Source organism: Carettochelys insculpta, chromosome 5 (genome assembly GCF_033958435.1).
Source record: "Carettochelys insculpta isolate YL-2023 chromosome 5, ASM3395843v1, whole genome shotgun sequence".
Lineage (NCBI taxonomy): Eukaryota > Metazoa > Chordata > Testudines > Carettochelyidae > Carettochelys > Carettochelys insculpta.
Window position 1 is genome coordinate 92,155,447 of NC_134141.1, and position 21,021 is coordinate 92,176,467.

A 21,021-nucleotide genomic window follows, 5' to 3' on the forward strand; every position below is an offset into this window, starting at 1 on the left:
ATTATGGATCTGGAAAGGTCCATAAAATTACATGGCAAACAAATATTTGATAATGGACTCTTCAGTCTAGCAAAGAAAGATAACATGTTTCTATGGTTAGAAGCTGAAACTAGAAAATAAAATCAGACTGACACTGTGCATGAAGTTTTAGCCATAAGGATGATAAACCTCTGTAACAATCTATTAAGGACAGTGGTAGATTCTCTGTCACTGGGAATTTTTAAATCCAAATAGACGTTTTTCTAAAAGTTATGATCTAAAAATTATTTGTTGGAAAATTCTATGACCTCTCTTATACAGAAGATGATTACCACATTCCTTCTAGCCTTGGAATCTACGTCTCCTGCCAATTCAATTAGAGGAAACTATCACGATGCTAAAGAGTCTTTGATTGCAAAACTTAAGATGATGCACAAATAAAACATATTGGTGATTAAATTAATGGCTGAGGCCACAATTATTACTGAAGAATTTCAAACGGTATCATCTGGAAGTTAACACATTCACCAGTGCACATAATTATGGGAGAAAGGGTAGTTATCTTGTGACAGAGACAGTACGGAGACATGTTCCCATCTACAGCACAAATTCCCAAATGTACCAATATCAGAGGGGAACGTTTTTGCTAGTGGGAGGAGTGAGAGTGTGTGTAGGAGACATGAGGGATGTATGCTAAAATTATTTATTCTCATTAGTGCTGGGGAAATTCTGAAATTGTTGAATTTGGAACCATAGTAAACTTGCAGAACTCCCCCAGGACTGTCTCATGCTCGTAAAGTCAAGCCTTTTACATAAGCAATTTTATAAAACAAGTTTTTATCCCTTTCTTAAAATTGTGTATAAAACCTCTTCTGATTTTGTTTCACATAGTTTAAAGCTGACATTAGCAAGTGGCAGGGGGAAGGAAAACTCCATAATAATTAATTGTAATTACCTAATGAGGATTTAAAATTAGATGCCGTAAGTATATATACTTGCAGTGTACCAGTTATGTAATTGGCAGCTGTAAAACTAAAACTATGGGGATTTACTCTCAACTTTGGGAGCAGGCTTCTGTTTGCAGCAGAAGCAGTCCTGAGCAAAACCACCTAGGCACCCACTGTTATACTGGTGTTGGAGTTCAGAGCCAAACCAGCCTTTACAACTTCACTTAAATACTGAAATTGAGGATTACAAGTCTCTGCATGCAAATCATAAATAAGTAAATAAATTGGAGAAATACCTACACATGTAGACTATAATTGACAAACACTAGAGATATAAACAAACAGTCTGAAAATCTTCTCACTTCAAGATGAAACAGTATGTTTGTGGCTTTAAAAATCTATTTTACATAGAAAAGGTACATTTTATGATTACATACATAAAAACTTTAGGTGGTGCCATGTTTATTGTAGGACCAATACACTCGGGCTCAAATATTTATCAGCCTAGGCCTAGATAGGTTATTATCAAGCTAAAAGGAAGCATACTTGTACCTTTGGATCCTGCATCTTTTAACACATATGCCACCTAGAAAGGTTTAGCCACCACTCCCCACAAAGAATTTAAAAATTACTAGTACAGAAATCATATTTTTAATATTATTCAAAGCTGTTCTATAACGCACACTTAAGACTCCATCTTTCACTAAAATAACCGATACTTTGCCAAAGAGCCTTTCCATAGGGCACCACAACTGTTCCAGACTAGAAAATCCACTCCTTCCATGTTTTAGGCTAGATGGGGTACTACTGAAGGGCTTCGAACAATGGACAGTATTATTCCCTCTCAGACCATTAACAAGTCTTCCAAATGTTACATCAGAGAACAGAAGGCTGTATGTGGTACATAAATCTTCAATCATCATGACCAACACTAAACATTTTTATTATTTTAAAAGTTAGGTAGCGTTAGGGCTTGTCTACACTACCACCTTCCTTCGAAGAAAGGATGGTAATTAGGGTGTTGGGAGTTTACTAATGAAGTGCTACCGTGCACAGGCAGCACTTCATTAAGCAAATCCCCCACCATGGCAACTCCAAAGTTTTAAACTTTGAAGTACCGGCATGCGTCTACCTGCGGCTCACCCACCAGTACTTTGAAGTGCTGGGGCAACTTCGAAGTCCCCTTACTCCTCAAAGGAGTAGGCTGTATGTGGTACATAAATCTTCTCAAAGGAGTAAGGGGACTTCGAAGTTGCCTCAGCACTTATTTTTTTCTTTTCAAACATTGCAGTAGCTGTAGGTGAGCTGCTCATATGCAATCTCTTCAACAAGACAATCTTATGACAAGAAGTCTTTCAATTTGAGTTTATAAATATACTGAAATTTTCATAGAAGTTTCAGCAAAGTATCTGCATAATTTAGAACCCTCCTGTGCAGAGTTTCATTTTATAGAAGTAACACGTTTCAATAGTAATTTATAGACTATTTCTATCTAGATTTATTCAATCCTGGAATAAAGCAGTTTTCAAATTTTACTTGTCCTTCAACTATCCTCATGAGCCAACAGAGACCAAACTATAACAATTAACTCAATGAAAATGCGCATTTTCTCTTGCTGAAAATAGGTTTGCCAAATGATTATTCCACTCATCTTTAAAAGATTCCTTTGTAAGTCAAGTCCTTCTGTTGGACAAAGAAAAATGACAAATTTACCATTGTGAAAAAGTGCAACTTAAACACAAAACTTTTGTTCAGTAAGCCTTTGTGCTACAATTATCTTATCAAAGAAATAACAAGTTCTTATTAGGGAAGAAAAGAAGAGTCTGAACCATATTATGTCTGTATTCAAAATTCTACAATATTTTCTCTTTATATTACAGTGGTGTGGCAGTGCCACTCTAATTGAGCTTGCGTCATGACATCTCTTGAAAGGTTGACCTTTGTAAGTCTTCTAAATTCAACATACTTAGATGTCTTTGGAAATTCATGGCCTCAGGTGGGTACAGGTTAAAGCTAATGACACAAATTTACAGTTATTTGAATTAGAGGTTTTGTAGTCAAACTCTCCTCTCAATTAGCCATTTTTCAAAAAGCTTCTACAGTCGTGGGGGTGGGGGTAGCAAAGCAGAGATACAGAACAAATTATTTGATATGATGCACATCAAAATGGTCCTAATCTGTTGAGTTTTACCCAAACACCCACTAAATATTTGGAGGATATAAACTCAGAATGGCTTTTACAAAAATATCATTTTTTCACTGAATTCACCAATTCAGAAAAGCAGTTAGAGGGTTTCTGTTTCCACCATCTTTACGCTCTGAAATCCAAATGGTTAATCAAAATACATTCAATTTGGTGAGCCACATGGAAGTGTAACATATCAAGTGGTTTCCAGGTTACAGGTCCACGAAAAGTTTTTCTTCTGCTGTGTTTTAATATTAAAATGGAAGTACTAATGACTGCATGAATCACAGACCTGTTTATGGCTGTGAACTCAACCTTCAGCTAACGTGTGTAAAGGTAAGCTAATCACAACATCCCAACAAAGACAAAAGGTATTTCGGACTAGGCGCCTGGATGTTTGTGATGAATTGCTTTTTTATTTTGGTGGAAATGTAACCTATGTCTTCAGGAAGGGAGGGAGAAAGAATTAGACAGAGAATCATAGAAATGTAAGGCTCAAAATGACCTCATGAAGTCATCAATTGCAGGTATCCTGGGTTGAGGAAGGACCAAGTAAATCTAGACCATTTCTGCAAAAGTGTTAGTTCATCCTATCCTTAAAAACTTTTAATGATGGGAATTCCACAACATCCCTTGACAGACAATTCCAGAGGTTAAACTTGCTTATAGCAGAAAGTTTTTCCTGCTATGCAACCTAATTCTCCCTTACTGAAGATGATGCCCATTACTTCTTGTCCTACCTTCAGATGATATGGAGAACAATCTATCGCTGTCTTCTTTATAACAACTCTGAACGTGTACGAAGAGTATTATCAGGCCCCCCCCTCCATTTTCCTACTTTTAAATGAATCATTCCCAGTTATTTTAAACACTCCTTGTAAGTCAGGTTTTCAAAACCTTTCTTAACTGTCTTGCTCTCCTTGGACCCTCTCCAGTTTGTCCACACATTTCTTATGTTGTGGCGTCTAGATTTAAAAACAGTACTCCATCAAAGACCTCACCAGTGCCATATAGAGTAAGACACTTACATCTCATGTTTTGCATACAATATTCTTAAAACACCTAGAATGGTATTAGCCTTTTTCATAACTGCATTACACTGCTGATTCATACTTTATTTGTGGTCCTCTATTCCCGTCAGATTCTTTTCTCCTGTACTATCATCTAGGTTGTTATTCCCCTTTTTGTGATAGTGCGTTTGATTTTTTTCTTCCTAAATAAAGTATTTTGCAATCGTTTTTATTGATTTTCATCCTGTTGAATTCAGACCAATTCTCCAACTTGGCAAGGTTGTTTTGAATTCCATCCCTGTCCTTTAATGTGCTTGCAGCCCTTCCTCGTTAAGCATTAGCTTCAAATTTCATGAGCAGATTATTCACTACATTATCCAAGTTATTAATTAAAATGCTGGATACTTCTAGACCCAGGGGTAATTATGATGAGACCCCACTACATGTGCCCTCCCATTTTAAAAACAAACCATTGATAAGTATGACCTTTAAACCAGTAATTTCACCTAGACCACATTTCCTTAGCATGTTTTTGAGAACATAATGTCAAAATCCTTACTTAAATCAAGATACATTATGTCTACTCTTTCCCATCTACCCACTACTGCAGTACCCCTGTCAAAGAAAGAAATGAGAATGGCCTGGCACTATTTGTTCCTGACAAATCTATACTGACTATTCCTTATAACCTTATTATCCTTTAGGTGTTTACAAACTTATTGTTCAATAATTTGTACCATTCTACATCCAGGTATCAAAGTTAATCTGACAGGTCTCTAAAGTCCTTGGCACTCTTTGTTCCTTCTTTTAAAAAATATGTACTATATTTGCCCTTTTCTGGTCATTGGGCAGCAAACCTGCCTTCCATGAGTTCTCAGACATAATTGCTAATGGTTCTGATTGGTTCAGCTAGTTCCTTAATTACCTTAGGGTGAATTTCATCAGGCCCTAATAACCTGAATACAGCTAACTCATCTACATATTCTTTACCCTGTTCTTTCCTCTTTGGCTTGCATTCTTTCCTGCTCATTATTACTAAGTGTTTGGTCACCATCAAACTTTTTGGTGGAGACGAACAAAAAGAAAGGTTACTCACCGTAGTAACGGTGGTTCTTCGAGATGTGTCCCCGTGGGTGCTCCACATTAGGTGTCGGGCTCGCCCGGCGCCGCAGATCGGATCTTCCAAGCAGTTTCTGCCGGACCGCGCATGCGCCGGTGCGCGCCGCTCCCCCGCGCGCTCCCGGCCATGTGCGCGATCCGGTCCCCGCCAGTTCCTTGACCAACCGCCTCGGATGCTCCTGCAAAACACTAAACAGAGATCCGGAGCGGGGAGGATGGGCGGGTAGTGGAGCACCCACGGGGACACATCTCGAAGAACCACCGTTACTACGGTGAGTAACCTTTCTTTCTTCTTCGAGTGTCCCCGTGGGTGCTCCACATTAGGTGACTACCCAGCAGTAACCCAAGATAGGAGGTGGGTAATCGGATTATGTGCAGCTTGTCCCCGAGAGGACCGCTGCCAAGAGACGGGTATCCTCTTGGAATACCCTGTGAAGGGCGTAATGTTTGGCGAAGGTGTCACAGGATGACCAGGTCGCCACTCTGCAAATGTCTTTTAGCGCAACGCCCTTGAAAAAAGACTGTTGATGCTGCCACCGCCCTAGTGGAATGAGCCCTGGGCGTGGCCAGTAAAGGAGTCTTTTTGAGTTTGTAGCACATTTTTATGCAAGATACGATGTGCTTAGAGATTCTCTGCGAAGAGAGACATTCTCCTTTTGATTTGGGAGCGATAGAGACTAGGAGCCTATCCGTTCTCCGGAAGGACTTGGTCCTGTCCATATAGAAAGCTAGCGCCTGCTCACGTCCAGGAGGTGTAGGCGCACCTCTTTGTTAGAGTTATGAGGCTTTGGATAAACAAGGGTAAACAATAGGTTCGTTAGTATGAAACTCAGAAAGAAACTTTAGGAACAAAGGCTGGATGCAGCCGTATGGTTACCGCCTCCTTGGAAAAACAGCGCAGGGCGGCGTTGCCATAACTGCCTCAAGCTCGCTCACCCTGCGAGCTGACGTGATTGCGAGAAGAAAGGTCGTCTTCATCATAAGGAGGCGGAGGGAAACCGTGGCCAAAGGCTCAAACGGTGGTCCCCTTTTCGCATTAAGCACCAGGTCCGAGTTCCACAGAGGTGGAAGCGGTTTCTGAGGGGGGTATAGGCTTACCAGCCCTTTGAAGAACCTGGTAACCATGGGATGGGCGAACACCGTGTGCCCTTCCTCTTCGTGTCTGAACACCAAAATGGCGGCCAGGTGGACCTGAAACGAGGATAGCGAGAGTCCTCCTCTCTTGAGGTCCAGTAAATACTCTAATATCACAGCCATAGGCACCGAAAGGGGGCTAGCTGTTTGGTAGAACACCATGCCGTAAAGCGAGTCCATTTCTGCTTGAAGGTCTTCCTGGTGGAAGTCCTCCTGCTACTTTCTAGGACTTGCTGCACTTCCTCCGTACATGTGCTCTCTAGGGAGCTGAGCCATGGATTAACCACGTTTGTAGTCGCAGGCTTTGGGGGTGCGGATGCACTATGGACCCCTGGGCTTGCGTGAGCAGATCCCGCGCCACCGGAGGGGACCTCAGTGGCCGGTCCGACATGCGCAGGAATAGGGGGAACCATTGCTGTCGATCCCACGTTGGGACTATCGGGATCATTCAGGTTCCTTCCCTCCTGGCTTTCTGCAACACTTTGTGGATGAGCACTGTAGGAGGGAAAGCGTAAAGCAGGGGGCCCCTCCATGAGATCGCGAAGGCATCCCTCAGGGACCCCCGTCCCAGTCCTGCCCTGGAGCAGAATTGTGGGCACTTCTTGTTGTGCTGAGTAGCAAACAGGGTCTATCTGGGGAAAAACCCCATGCGTGGAAAAATCGGTTGCAGCAGATCGGGACGGATCTGCCACTCGTGCGTGAGTGCGAAACGCCTGCTCAGCTGGTCTGCCTTCACATTGCGAGCGCCTGGTAAGTACGAGGCTTTCAAGGTTACATTGTTGGCGATGCAGCAGTTCCACAACCGGACTGCTTCTACACATAAGGCACGGGACCGAGCTCCTCCTTGCCGATTTATATAAAACATGGTGGAGGTATCGTCTGTACTGATCCCGACTACCTTGCCTTTCAGTTGGTCTCGAAAGTGTCTGCAGGCGTTGAACACTGCTTTGAGCTCCAGTATATTTGTGTGCAGTGACTGCTCCATAGAGGACCACAGCCCTTGCGTCACCTCTTCGCCCATGTGTGCTCCCCAACCTATGAGGGGGGCATCTGTAGTAAGAAAAACCAATACGTGTGGTTGGTGGAAGGGTACCCTTGTTAGCAGGTTCTCTGGGTTTACCCACCATTGCAGGGATTTGCGCACCTCCGTTGTGGGCGACGCCATCCTGTGAACAGTGTGTGCTGCCGGTTTGTATACGCTCGCCAGCCAATGCTGCATGCTGCGCATGTGTAACCTGGCGTTCTGTTGTACGAAACGTTGCTGCTGCCATGTGGCCCCGCGGCTGTAAGCACGTCAGAACCGGCACCATAGGGCTGAAGGTGAAGCCTTGCGCGAGGGAGCCGATGGCCCGAAAGCGAGTCTCTGGTAGATACGCCCTCGCTGTAATAGAATTTATGCGTGCCCCTACGAACTCTATGTCCTGTGTGGGGTCTGTCTTTGATTTTGTCAGATTGATAAGCAGGCCGAGCGAAGAGAACGTGCCTGCTGTGACACATATTATGCGTAGTACCTCCTCCTTTGAGGCCCCTTTGAGTAGGCAGTCATTCAGATACTGGAATATAAATACCCCCTGTCTGTGCAGGTAGGCTGACACCACTGCCAAGGTCTTGGTGAAGACTCTGGGGGCTGAGGAGAGCCCAAACGGTAGGACCTTGTAAGTCGAGGGCTGCGAACCAATCTCCATCGTCTAGTGCCGTAAGGATGGAGGCGTTTGTGATCATCCGAAAACGTTGCTTGCGCAGGTACCGGTGAGGCCTCGAAAATCTAAGATGGACCTCCCCGTGAGGAAGTACCTCGAGTAGAACCCTCTCCCTTGCAGTTGCTCCGGCACTCTTTCCACTGCCCCTACGAGCATGAGATGGTCTACCTCCTGCTTGAGCCTCGCTACATGGGAGGTCTCCTGGAGGTGGGGCCCCGGGTGGAGGTCATGGCGGTGGGAGCAACTGGGAGGGGATGGCGTACCCCGTGGCTATGATCTCCAGCACCCATGTGTCTGTGGTGATCCTTTGCCACTGGTTATAAAATGGTCGGATGATGGCCTTGAGCACTGGTTTCGTGCCCTCTGGAAGCGAGTCCATGAGGGAGGTCAACCTAATGTGGTTGTTGAAATTATGGTTCGCTAGATGCGCTGCGTAATTTGCCATTGGCAACAGTAGCGTGGAGGAGGAGTAGACCTTTCTGCCCAACAGCTCTAGCTTTTTGGCATGTTTGTTTATTCCCCCACGTTGCGACGACTCCGCCACCAAAGAATTTGGTTGTGGGTGGCTGAACAGGAACTCCATGCCCTTCGTGGGCACGAAGTATTTTTTTTTTTTTTTTTTTTTTCGCTCTTTTGTGGACAGGCGGAATAGTCGCAGGAGTCTGCCATATCATAGTGGCAGGCTCCAAGATTGCGTCATCAGCGGTATTGCTATTTTGGAGGAGGCCGGAGGTCTCAGATTTTTGAGGAGCTTATGGTGTTGCTCTTGCACCTTTGCTGTCTGGAAGCCTTGCGTGAAGGCCACCCTCGTAAAACAGCTCTTGGAACTGTTTGAGATCGTCCGGAGGATGGACGCCCCCCGGGGCCGTAGCCTCATCCGGGGAGGAAAGCGAGGAACCGCTGGGGTACGTCTTTCTGGACCCTTCCGGTTCCTGCTGATGATGGTACACCCTCTCACTAGAGGTGTGCGAGGAAAAATCTCGGGGTTCCATAACCAGTCCCCCCTGAGATGCTTAAGTCTCTGTCCCCGGTCACAATTGCCCTTGGGGGTACGAGATCGTTCGTAGGGATCTTTCCCTAGTAGATTGCCGATGGTGTCTATGCCCTGCGTGGTAGGGGCGACCACGGCAGTATAAGCACTGGTCTTGGGAAGGTGACCTAGACCACTCCCTTGGTGCATACCCTTTGCGTCTGGGGGAGGGAGACCGTCGAGACCCTGGAGAGAGCGACTTTGCCTAATAGTCCAGCGGTTCAAATCCCAGGAAGGGTGGAGGTGGTCCCAGCCAGGGTGAGGCTGGTTGCAGAAATGGAGAAGGGGGCTCTGGGTAGGCCAAGGAGGGGGGGGACCCCTGCCTTCTAGTTGGAGTCTGCAACATAGCGGAGGGCTGTGAGAAAGCAACTACACAGCCCTGTGCGGAGAGGGGCTGCAATGCCTCCTCTTGTGTGCAGTCTTCCCCCTCCCTTGAGGAGGTAACTCCGCCCCTGACATACAGGGGATCCCGGCCACGTCCGCACCGAGCTCGGCACACTCGAAGTCGGTGCCGCATGTGCGGTGTCCTTCGGTGCCGGCAGTCTGCGTGCCTGCGCGCTCTGCACCGCCGGTTTTCCGGGGGTAGGTGGTACCGGCGCTTGTTTAGCCGCCGCCCTGCCTGCGGTGCGGGGCGGCTGGCTGATTATCGAAGGGTGAGCCGCTTGCACGTGGCTCTCCGTGCCGCCGCCGATCAGCTGTTGCTGCGGCTGGGGGCTGCTTGCTCCTCCCGTCCCGCTCGTTGTTGCTGCCGGCAGGGATCGGGCTGGGGGGCATACAGGGCATTCCGGCGTCCGCACCGAGCTCGGCGCCGCACGTGCGGTGTCCTCCAGTGCCGGCAGGCTACGTGCCTGCGCGCTCTGCACCGCCGGTTCCCCAGGGGTCGGTGCCGCTGCCTGCGGTGCCGCTGGTACCAGCGCTTGTTTAGCCGCCGCCCTGCCTGCGGTGCGGGGCGGCTGGCTGATTATCGGAGGCTGAGCTGCTTCCACGTGGCTCTCCGTGCCGCCGCTGATCAGCTGTTGCTGCGGCTGGGGGCTGCTCGCTCCTGCCGTCCCGCTCGCTGTTGCTGCCGGCAGGGATCGGGCTGGGGAGCATACAGGGGATTCCGGCCCCGTCTGCACCGAGCTCGGCACGCTCGAGGGCGATGCCGCATGTGCGGTGTCCTCCGGTGCCGGCAGGCTGCGTGCCTGCGCGCTCTGCACCGCCGGTTCCCCGGGGGTCGGTGCCGCTGCCTGCGGTGCCGCCAGTACCGGCGTTTGCTTAGCCGCCGCCCTGCCTGCGGTGCGGGGCGGCTGGCTGAGTATTGGAGGCTGAGCCGCTTCCACGTGGCTCTCCGTGCCGCCGCCGATCAGCTGTTGCTGCGGCTGGGGGCTGCTTGCTCCTCCCGTCCCGCTCGCTGTTGCTGCCGGCAGGGATCGGGCTGGAGATACTTTCCTCCGTTTCTGCGCTGATGGGGTGAGGGAGGCAGCTTTCCTTTTAAGGGCCCCGGAGGGTCCCTCCTGCTGCGGCCGCTCCGGCACTTCTGGCTGGAGGGCCTTGTCAAGAAGCAGCATTTTTTTTTTTTAAAGCCTGAAGAGGACATTGTTGGTGAGTCTTTGTGTTTTTAAGTGGGTACTTAGCACCTTCTTTGTGCCGTTTTCCCCGTCCGATGGTCTGCCTTAGCCGGAGGGCTGATAGCCCTAGCTCCTGGCCTCCGGCGCTTGTTACTGGGACTGGCTGAGCTGTCCCTCTCCTAGCTTGTTCGTTGTTGTTTTTTTTTTTTGTTTTTTTTTTTTTTTACAAAATAACAAACGGCTAGCTTATAGTAGCCTAAGTGCCTGAAAAAACTTTAAGAAAAAACAGATAAAGCCATTGAATACACTACTTGGCCTTAGCCTAGTTGGATTCCGTCTGCAGCCGACGGCGGTTAAGAGGAACTGGCGGGGACCGGATCGCGCACATGGCCGGGAGCGCGCGGGGGAGCGGCGCGCACCGGCGCATGCGCGGTCCGGCAGAAACTGCTTGGAAGATCCGATCTGCGGCGCCGGGCGAGCCCGACACCTAATGTGGAGCACCCACGGGGACACTCGAAGAAGAAATTAGGCTTTAAATCCTTCAGCAGTCTTAATATCATCAGCTACTACTAGTCCTACACTACTAAATAGAGGATCTAAACCTTCCATTGAATTTCTCTTGCACCTAATGTAGTAGCAAGAACCTCTTTTAATTGTTTTTTATGTTCCTTGGCTGGAATAGCTCATTCTGTGAATTTGTTTTATGAACTTGTTCCCAAATGTTTGTATTCTTCTTTTGTTCTCCTGTACATGACAGGAGGGAAGAAGATTTGTGGCTCAGATGAGGTAGGTGTGGTATCTACCAGCTTTGCCACTTCAACCCAAACCCCCCTGTACACCAACTTAATAATAACATAATAATAAATAATAATAATAATAAATTGGAGATACACATCTCCTAGAACTGGAAGGGACCTTGGGAGGTCATTGAGTCCAGTCCCCTGCCCTCTTAGCAGTACCAAGCATCATCCCTGACATCTATTTGCCCCAGTCCCTAAATAGCCTTGTCAACGATTGAACTCACAACCCTGGGTTTGGCAGACCAATGCTCAAACCACTGAGCTATCCCTCCCCCTCTACACTTCCTGGCACTCCTACAGTTGCTGAAATGTACACATTCTCCACCTCCCTTTATAATGCATTCACTCTCACTTCAAGATTCAAGGACAAAAAGGAAGGGTCACCTTCCCTCTGTTCCCCCAGAGCTGGAAGAAGTCAAAATGAATTATTCTGATACATTCTGGGTGCAGTCAGCAGGTTCATTCATTCATTCTTGCCATGCTGATTAGCATAGGCGATCATGGCCCTCCACCCTGTCTATTACTGTGGCAATTCAACCATGAAGAGATACTATCCAATATTTCCTCACGTTGTCTACCTCATCCTCGCTTTCCATTATACTTTCCTGAATTAGAAATAGAAGGTCTGCCAGGATTAAACATTGGAGGATGTAACATCAACAACCTGAGGTATGCAGAAAATATTGTTTTAATAGCAGAAAGTGAAAAAGATCTTCAGGAACTGGTTAACATTGTCAATAAAGAAAGTGAGCTGAAGGGACTCAAGCTGAACATCTCGAGACGGAAGTAATGGTTATTACGAAGACAAAGATACCGCCAACATGTGAGGTACTAGCAAATGGAACAGTCAGCAAGTTAGGTATACTAAATGGTGGAATTAGTAGTTGAGCCTACTTTGTAAAGTGGTATCTATATGAAAAGATGTATGGATTACTAAAAAGGTGTGTGATAACAATGGTAATTATATAAAGGAGATATGTGTTGTCCACCCTCCGATGTGAGAGAAGACAGGGACGAGACGTATGTGTACCTTCCAGACCCAGTATGCAGCATTTCAATGCAGGAGTGTGTATATTACATAATTAGCAGGGCACAGATTATAAAAAGGATATGATTAGTAACAAGCTAAGACACGACACCAGTTGATGACTTTATCATCTGCATGTCTATTAAGTAATGGTAGATTTATAGCTGCCTGAGGAACCCTAGTGAATACATTCTGTGCATCAAATAAGGCACAGAACCAATGTATGAAATAGTGAGGTGATAATGTAAATAAATAATGTACCATAATACACATATGCCAAGGACTAGAATTAAGGTTGTACAAGCAATCTGTAAGTCTGGCCTTTTCTAACTTTAAAGTGCTTTATTTGACAACCTAAATAACTTTTTGAACAAAGTTGTTTTGTATGCAATTTATTTTTGTAAGGATTTATGTGCAAATTTTTATCACGTACAACAGTGACAACATCTGTCCCATAATGAATTATGAGCGTCACAGAACTCTGAACTTTCATCATTGTACCACAGACTGCTATCACTTGAGTTACAAGACTAATACCGGGAAAAGACTCATCAGGAAGACGTCTATAGGGCTCATGATCCTCTGGCTCTCTTCTCCAGCCCATGGAAGTTGAGGACCTCTGCCACCTTGTGGTCTCAGGCCCTGTGTGGTCTAGACAGGAGAGGACAGACTGCAGGGAATCGGGGTAGGGTGTGAAAAAAAGATTTATGGGCCCAAATGTTTGTGTGCTTTTCTGGAGGGGCTAAGGGGGCAGCAGGGTTACCTACACAAGTATTCTCTGCCCCAAATGAGAGTCTGAGGAGGAAGGAGCCTGGGTGTAGAATGCTATTTTAAGCAAACTCCTAACATTTTCTTGAGCAATACAAAACAGAAGAGGAAAATGATGATCATAACCAATTTAAATCTGAGCAAAGGCTGAACAGAATTTCAAGGAATAAAATAAAGCTCAGGCAAAGGGTATTTTCCTGCTGTTCCTGCAGAACAACAGAAGAGGTGAAACAGCATCCCACATAAAAGGCCATAAGAATTTTTAATAATGGGAAGTATAAGTGATTCTAAATATAGAGATTGTTACTAGAGAGCATGACGTTTCTTACTGTCTCCATATAAATAATTTATTTATACACAAAGCACGCCCTAATTTTCGTATGCATGTACCTAAGCTGGTTCAGAGGTTAGGATGCTAACCTGGGATTCAAGAAACCTGAGTTCAATTTACTACTCTACCACAGAATTCCTTTGTGCCATTGGATAAGTCATTTAGGTTCTCAGGGTCCAGTTCCTTGTCTGCAAAATCAGGGCAACGGTACTTTCCAACTCACATAGGTATTGTGAAGATTAAGAATTGTAAGACATTCAGATTGATGTACATAACTGTGTGTACACATATTTCATTGATTGAAGAAATTAAAAGGAAGTTAGCCTGTAGATGTTTAAATATAATTAATTGAAATGTGTCATTCAAAAGTGCTAGCTACCATTTATTGGATTTTCAGTGAGGGCTGAAGAACAAATATTTTCAATGGAAAATGCTACACAGCCCCATAAATTGAAAAATGTGTAGACTTTATTGGATTCTAAACACGACCACTGAATGCCAAAAGGTACCTTTCTGCATAGACAAGAAGAATATATAAATACATTATTTGTTGATTGGGGGTGAAAAGGTTGGGGGATTTCAGAGTAGCAGCGTTCATACAAAGTCTGCATGAAAAATAATAAATACCAGAACTAAGAAAAATGAATTAACTTATTTGACTAAGTTTTTGCAGTAACTAGCATAACTAAAATGAGTCTTGATTTTCTATTTTAAAATAATCAGGAAGAGATTACTCTGTATTTTCTTTCAGATTAAAAACAGAAAATAATTACAAACATTTGAAATTCTTAATGAAGCTCTAAGTTGTGACCACTATATATTGTAAGCAGCGCTGGAGCTATTCATTGTTTGTTAAGTGCTACCAGTATGTTTAAATCTGAAAAAGGTATATGGTAGTTGGATGCCTAGCATAGTGAATACTGGAGAAATGAGAAGATTCCGCAGTTAAAGTAGGAAAAGAACAAGTTACCTATCGCAGCAGCAATATCACCAATGATAGATCTTTTGACAAAGAGTGCACAAACAGGATACAAAAAGATTCTCAGTCATTAGGAAAGCTAAATCCTGAAATCCCACAACCAATCCTCGGAAAAACAAAACTTTATAATGCTTTTGTGCTCACATCTCTAGACCTCTACGTTGTAGAAATGGCATATCAAAAAGCTGGAAGCCTTCTATTCGTAGTGTCTGTTCTTCATTATAGGTATTCAATGGCAGGACAAAATTAACAACCATGAGGTTCTCCAAAAGTCCAATGCTGTAAACATTAAAGCTATGATGATAAAAGCCCAACCGCACTTGGTTGGACATATCATTGGGATGCCTGAACACTGACACCTGACAAAAATTTTCTGTGGAGAATTGACACAAGAACATCAGAATTAAGGCCTCTGCAGAAAGTACTACAAGGATGGCATCAAGAACAGTGTACATTCTGGTGCAATAACCGGATGATCTTGAGAAGGTTGAGTTAAATAGACCAGCATGGTCCCACACAACACTCAGAGCTTCCCAAGCCTTTGAAGGGGGCAGAAATAAATGCCTGTCACTTGCCAGGGAAAAGCATCATACTGTTGGCTATAGCTACCACGATGCACACCAGATACAGGTTGAACTTCTCTTGTTCATCACCCTTGGGACCTGACTGGTGCCAGATGACAGAATTTGCCAGACCACAGAAAGTCAATATTTTTTAGCATATTATCAACACTTCCACTGCTTATTGGACTCTTAAAAGACATTTAGGGGTAAATTACAGCTAAACAACAGCACAGAACACTGAGAGCCAACACTGGTGGCTGTAAACAAGCTTTATGAGACCACAGGAAACTTGGCCACACCCTTAAGTGGTCATCAAGCTAATTAAATCATATTGGATTACAGATGTTGCTGGATGAGAGTGTTCTGGATTAGAGAGGTTCAACCTGTATTTCCCTGCCCGATGCGCCCACCACACTTTGGAATTCAGAATCACTCCAGAATCTACAAAAAGAGATAGCATGAAAATGACATTGTTCAACTGACAGACTACACACAGGCATTTATATACCTAAATTTATATTTTTAATTGCATGTTACCTGTAAAAAAACTTTTTAAAGATTTGTCTAGATATAATTTATTTTTAAAAAGTAGGTTAAGAGGTGACAATAATAATCAACACTAAAATACAGGAGATTATTTTTAAAATATTTACCTGGATTGAATGATGTAACTAAATACGAAGTGTGTAAGCTGTAACAGCACAGAATGAGGAGGAGAAATATAACAACATAGCATACGTCAATCAAGTACATGCAGTTTGGCATAATGTGTATAGCTGGATCGGGAAGGCAAAAAAAGAAGATAGCTGGGCACTACTCAGTTTATGAGGAAAAACAAGTAGAAACAGGAAATTGCAGGTAAATAGAAATGTGTTGTAGTATACTAATCGGAAAAAATATTTGCTTTTTATTTTTCTTTTCTTCTTTTTTTTAAAACTGTGAACTTCTAAAGAATGCAGAACAAAGTGCAACTGTACTTAGGAATATAAACAGGATGCTGGACTGAGGACTATGGGAACACAATTTTAACTGTAGTGCTATCATTGTTATTAAAGACACTTAGATCTGTGTTGCATGTGGATTTGACTCACGTTGCCTCGAAATCTTTTTTATCTATGTAAACAAATTATCTGATGACCAATACGAACTACAACCACAGACTCGGGTTAAACCTTAGCCATTCTAGAATCCCTCATTGGTGCTGACACTTTACCTACAAGCTTTCAACAAAGGAATACTATTGTGAAGAGGCTGAAATGTAAGAAATCTCATGCCATTGTTGTGCTAAGGCTCTCATCCAGCCCCTGAGAACTCTGGGTTCTGAAAACAATTTTACTTCCTAAATGCACAGTATATTTTAAAACCAAAATACGGGGAATATTAATTTTTACACTGAATAATACAATGTACATGTTCTTCTGAATTGTTGGGTTGCTTATGTATGCAATACATTTCCTAAGTGCTGCATATGCCTCTTCAACAATTAAAGGAAATGAATACCAGGAAAAACAACAAGGAACAAAAATATTTTCCATCTGTAAGGGAAAGAGGCAAAGCCTGCAGCAAGCAGGAGCAAAGTGGTGACCTCAAATCTGCAGATGCTAGCCTCTGTCAGCTTAAAAGGCCATGGACTAGAAAAACAACCTCGGAAAAAGCAAAGCAAAATTAAGCAATTCAGAGGGCAGAAAGGGGAAGGAAACAAAAATCAGGCTGTTTGCTCTAGCTCTACTGTGCCATTCCTCTCCTTCAGTCTCTCCTCCCCGTTCTCGATTAATCTTGTGTTCTCCACATTCGGAAACATGGAAACAGATTAAATCCCATTTGTCACATGGTGAAGCATTAAATCAGGAAATCGTTAAAGGAAATCTTACTTTTCTTTTCTGCGTGCATATGCTTGGGTACTCAAAAGAGTTCTGTTTAAAAACTTCCAACTTAACTTGCACTTGAATGACTAATGAATTTGGAAGACCTTTCTTTTAATTCAAGTTATCGACCAATTTATGGTGTATATGCAATATAAATCCCCATAATTGTAGAAGATGTATAGGACTATAATGTTCAACAGTGGCAGGGCAGTTATCTGATTTATCATTTTCATAGCCCAATTGATTCATTTTGAGAGGGCATTTTGAACCTGGCAATATTATGAAGTGTCACGTAGGATATTTGTTAAATTTTATGATGACATGATTTTGTACCAGTGACATAAATTAAATGACTATGCTAGCTAACAACTGAAGTTATACTAAAGGATAGAATTCCTCGATATCTTTTTCTTGCAACAATGACCTAGAAGCCTACAAAAAGGACATTTCTTTACATTTATAAGATTTTTGTTAAAGCTAATAGTGTAATAAACCTTAAATATGATAGTGAGTGTATCCTGAAATGACTACGTCATGGAAATCACAAATATGTAATTGAAAAAAGCTGAAAGATCATTCGTTGCTGGTGTGACTATTGTGTGCCTCATCTCATTAATATCTTCCTGCAGCATGAATAATCCTACTGAAATGGTGTTACTCATATGAATACAGCTTTTAAGCTATAATTTTGAAGTTAAGTAGGACAGGACCCCATCAGTATTTGGAAGGCACATTTCTCAGGGAAAACAGGTCTATGTGCAAACCATCCATACTTTTCATGCCATATTGTTGTTAAATGGCCTCAGGTAAACAACTGAAAAATGAAAATATTAACTTAAGTAACTCAACTTTTGAAGACAGAAAGAAAATGGAAAGTATTCCTCAAAAGTAGAGAATTGTACATTTGAAGTTTAGTCAGACACTATATTTCGTGCATTGTTTTTCAGTCCCTGATAGCAAGCTCTCAAAAATACACTGAAGTTCATTTGTTCCATGGGAGAAAAAAAAAATTACAGTTTGGAATACTCATAATTTGATCAGAATACAAGGTTCCTCCCCCACTTTGATAAGGTACCTTTTCCTCTCAAACAACGTTCAGTATAAAACATGCTTCTGTGTATATAACTCACATGCCATAAATACAAAGCTTGAAATAGCAAACAACATTCACATCCCATTAGCTAAGGACGAGTGACAAACTTTTGGATAATTCTCAAGACATTAAATTACACACAAAGGAATCAGATTTCCAGAGTTCTGCCGCAAGACAAAACTTAAAAACACTGAGTAAATCCACCGAATGCCAACTTTTCTTTAAAGGGAAACTTTTGAGAAAGAGGGGAATTGGAACTAGCCTCAAAATGTTAAATGAATACCTTGATCTAAAAATACCTCGGCTGGAACAATAAAAGCGAATTTACAAAACAGTGATGCTAGTTCCCCAGATACTAAACCAAGGTAATACCTTATTTGGAACACTATTTTAAGGGCTGCCAAGAGTAAGAAAAATATGAGTTGTCAGATTCAAGGAAGGAAGGCAATTTTTCATAATACTAAACTAGTCCTCCATGCACGTAATCAGTTACTAAGATTAAAAAGAAGCAATCCTGTAGCACCTTAAATACTAACAATATAATTTATTAGGTGATGAGCTTTGGTGGGACAGACTCACTTCTTCAGACCTGGAGAATCCTAATGACGGACAACTGAGATGAAGCGAATTTAAAAGATCGATAAAACAAAGTGAAATTAAAACTGATGAATCAGCTAGATAGGACAGAAGGAAGGTGGCAGGGGCGAAAGAGGGAAGAAAAGAAGTTTCAGTAAGTGTCTATTAAGTTCAGTGGTCTGCGTAGGGTCACTGTGAATTATCAAAGGCAGGGATATTGCCCTTTGTAATGCATAAGGTAATTGATATCTTTGTTGCATCAGAGGTAATAAGTATTAAAGGTGAGATTAAATTCACATGCAGCTTTTTTCCTTACTATCATGTTGGGAAAAAAAAAGGCCACCTATAACAGACAGATCTGCTCTATGAAATAAGATCAAACATCATCCTCATAAGGGAACAGCAAAAGTCTAATAAGCAGTTTGATCCAACAACTTAACTGTGGAGGAGAGATGCAGCAACTTGTTAATTTTAAACTGGGAAACCTGAAGTATCTACTTCATATATTTGCATGTTCAAGTAATGCTGTCAAGTGAAAAGACAAATTTATAGTAGTTCTAAGAAAGAGATGAATTATTTCATACTATTTTATATTAAACTTTATCATTTCTACGGTCACTAATAACAGATACAGCAAAATTAGTAATTCTTAAAATGCATCAGTATATTCTTAAAACATTTTTAAAAATCACAAGCCAATATCTTTTTAAGTTTTTTAACATAAGTCACAAACAGTGATAGCTATTAAATTTTGCTTACCTATTATCTGAAGGCAGAAGTGAAAGTAATGCCAGAGCTGAAAGCTTTCTTCTTTCTGGCTGAGTAATGTTATCCATGCGATCAACCCAAATTTCAATCATGTTACCAAGAAGCTGGTCCACCTGTAAAAACAAACAACCCCATGCCACAATATTACATATTTCTATAAACGCAATGATAAATTTGTGGTATTGGCAACTATTTCCTTGTATCTGAATGTATGTAAAAGTGAGACATATGTCACAGAATCTGAATGTGTATAGTCTGATGTATTAGAAATTCAATTATGTAAATTAAGCTCTTAATTTGGATTCTCAACTATTCTGCAGCTTTACAATTGTGTCCACTAATTCCCTTCATAATTCAAAATATTTTATCTTCAATATTTTGTACATATAAACAACAGTATTGATACACTGAAGTTCTCGATCAGCCATATGAATCTTAAAACGTTTGTTTCTAAAGCCATTACAGCCTGATTTTTGAAGTGCTCCCAGTGTAGCTCAGTTCAACAGCTGGTTACTGTATTTTTTTTATTTTGGCATGTGTTTAATAAAGAATGCAAACACAGAATAACTGCTGAAAATATGTATTGCCATCAAGGCCTGGTAATCCGTAACTTGAAAATGAAGAGCTGCTGAAAAGGAGCTCTTCCTACCCAGATGGTTTAGTTGCTTAGACTCTGATCTCACAGCTGTAAGAAGGTGGTGGTGCAAGAGCATGTGCAGTAGAGTTATGTACATCACAGTGCAGAGAGGTGTTATATGGTACAGATGTAGGAGCTCAGGAGCTGTTAAGAGGACAGAAGATTTCTCTGCATCAATGTCTCATGTGGTTCTGACTAACCACCACCACTTTTCTGCTACCATTCTAGAAGTACGTTATTTGATCTAAGAAAGGCACTATGTGGACCTATGTTATGAATGAAATATAAATATATACTACTGAAACAGTGCACTGATTAAACATATCCTTTCTCTATTTTACTAAGATTAATTAACTGAAGTCTTGGCCTCTGGGACTGCTGTTGATGTTCCAGGCAAAGTGACCTGAAACGTTGAGGTTGATGTACTAGGGTGAGGGCAGAGGACCATCAAGAGCTCTAGAAATAGCTCCATTAAAAAAGCTTCAATCTAGTAGCTTTCTCCTTTCTCAGCCTCCCTTTAAATTCCAAGCAAACTCTGCACATAAATACGGGCACCTCCTAAGAATACATAGCTATTGTGCCAGTTCATTGTGGGGGAAAGACCTGTGGCAGGTCTGGCAGAGCTTAAACCCCAGGGTCTTTACCATAACCCAGTGTGTGGAAGCACTAACATTTTTAAAAAAGGGGAAAGCCCCATCCTGAAAGCTCAATTATGCTGAAATTAAACAACAAATGACAAAAATAACAAGGGATATCTAAACAGGAAAAGTTCTATACAATTGAGAAAATGGGGAACTGTAAAACAGTGGCCGCCAAATGCCCTCTCTCAAGCTGGAAGTGATTAAGAAGCAAATAAGTAGTGAACTACCTGTGCCTTCATATAGGCCCCTGGAAGGGACTACAAGGACCACAATCTCCAACTGAGAGTGCATAGGTGCACGAGCACCCACAGGGACATAT

The 21,021-nt window shown here is 42.7% G+C and overlaps 1 protein-coding gene across 4 annotated transcripts in view; it reads right to left on the reverse strand.

The window, feature by feature from the left end:
- Nucleotides 1-21,021, reverse strand: part of IPO11 (importin 11) — a 220,166-nt gene that overhangs the window by 76,422 nt on the left and 122,723 nt on the right. For all 4 annotated transcript variants that reach the window (XM_074995524.1, XM_074995526.1, XM_074995525.1 and 1 more), the window contains exon 27: nucleotides 19,416-19,537. In XM_074995524.1, the coding sequence (XP_074851625.1) occupies nucleotides 19,416-19,537 (122 nt within the window). The remainder of the gene's footprint in view (nucleotides 1-19,415; nucleotides 19,538-21,021) is intronic.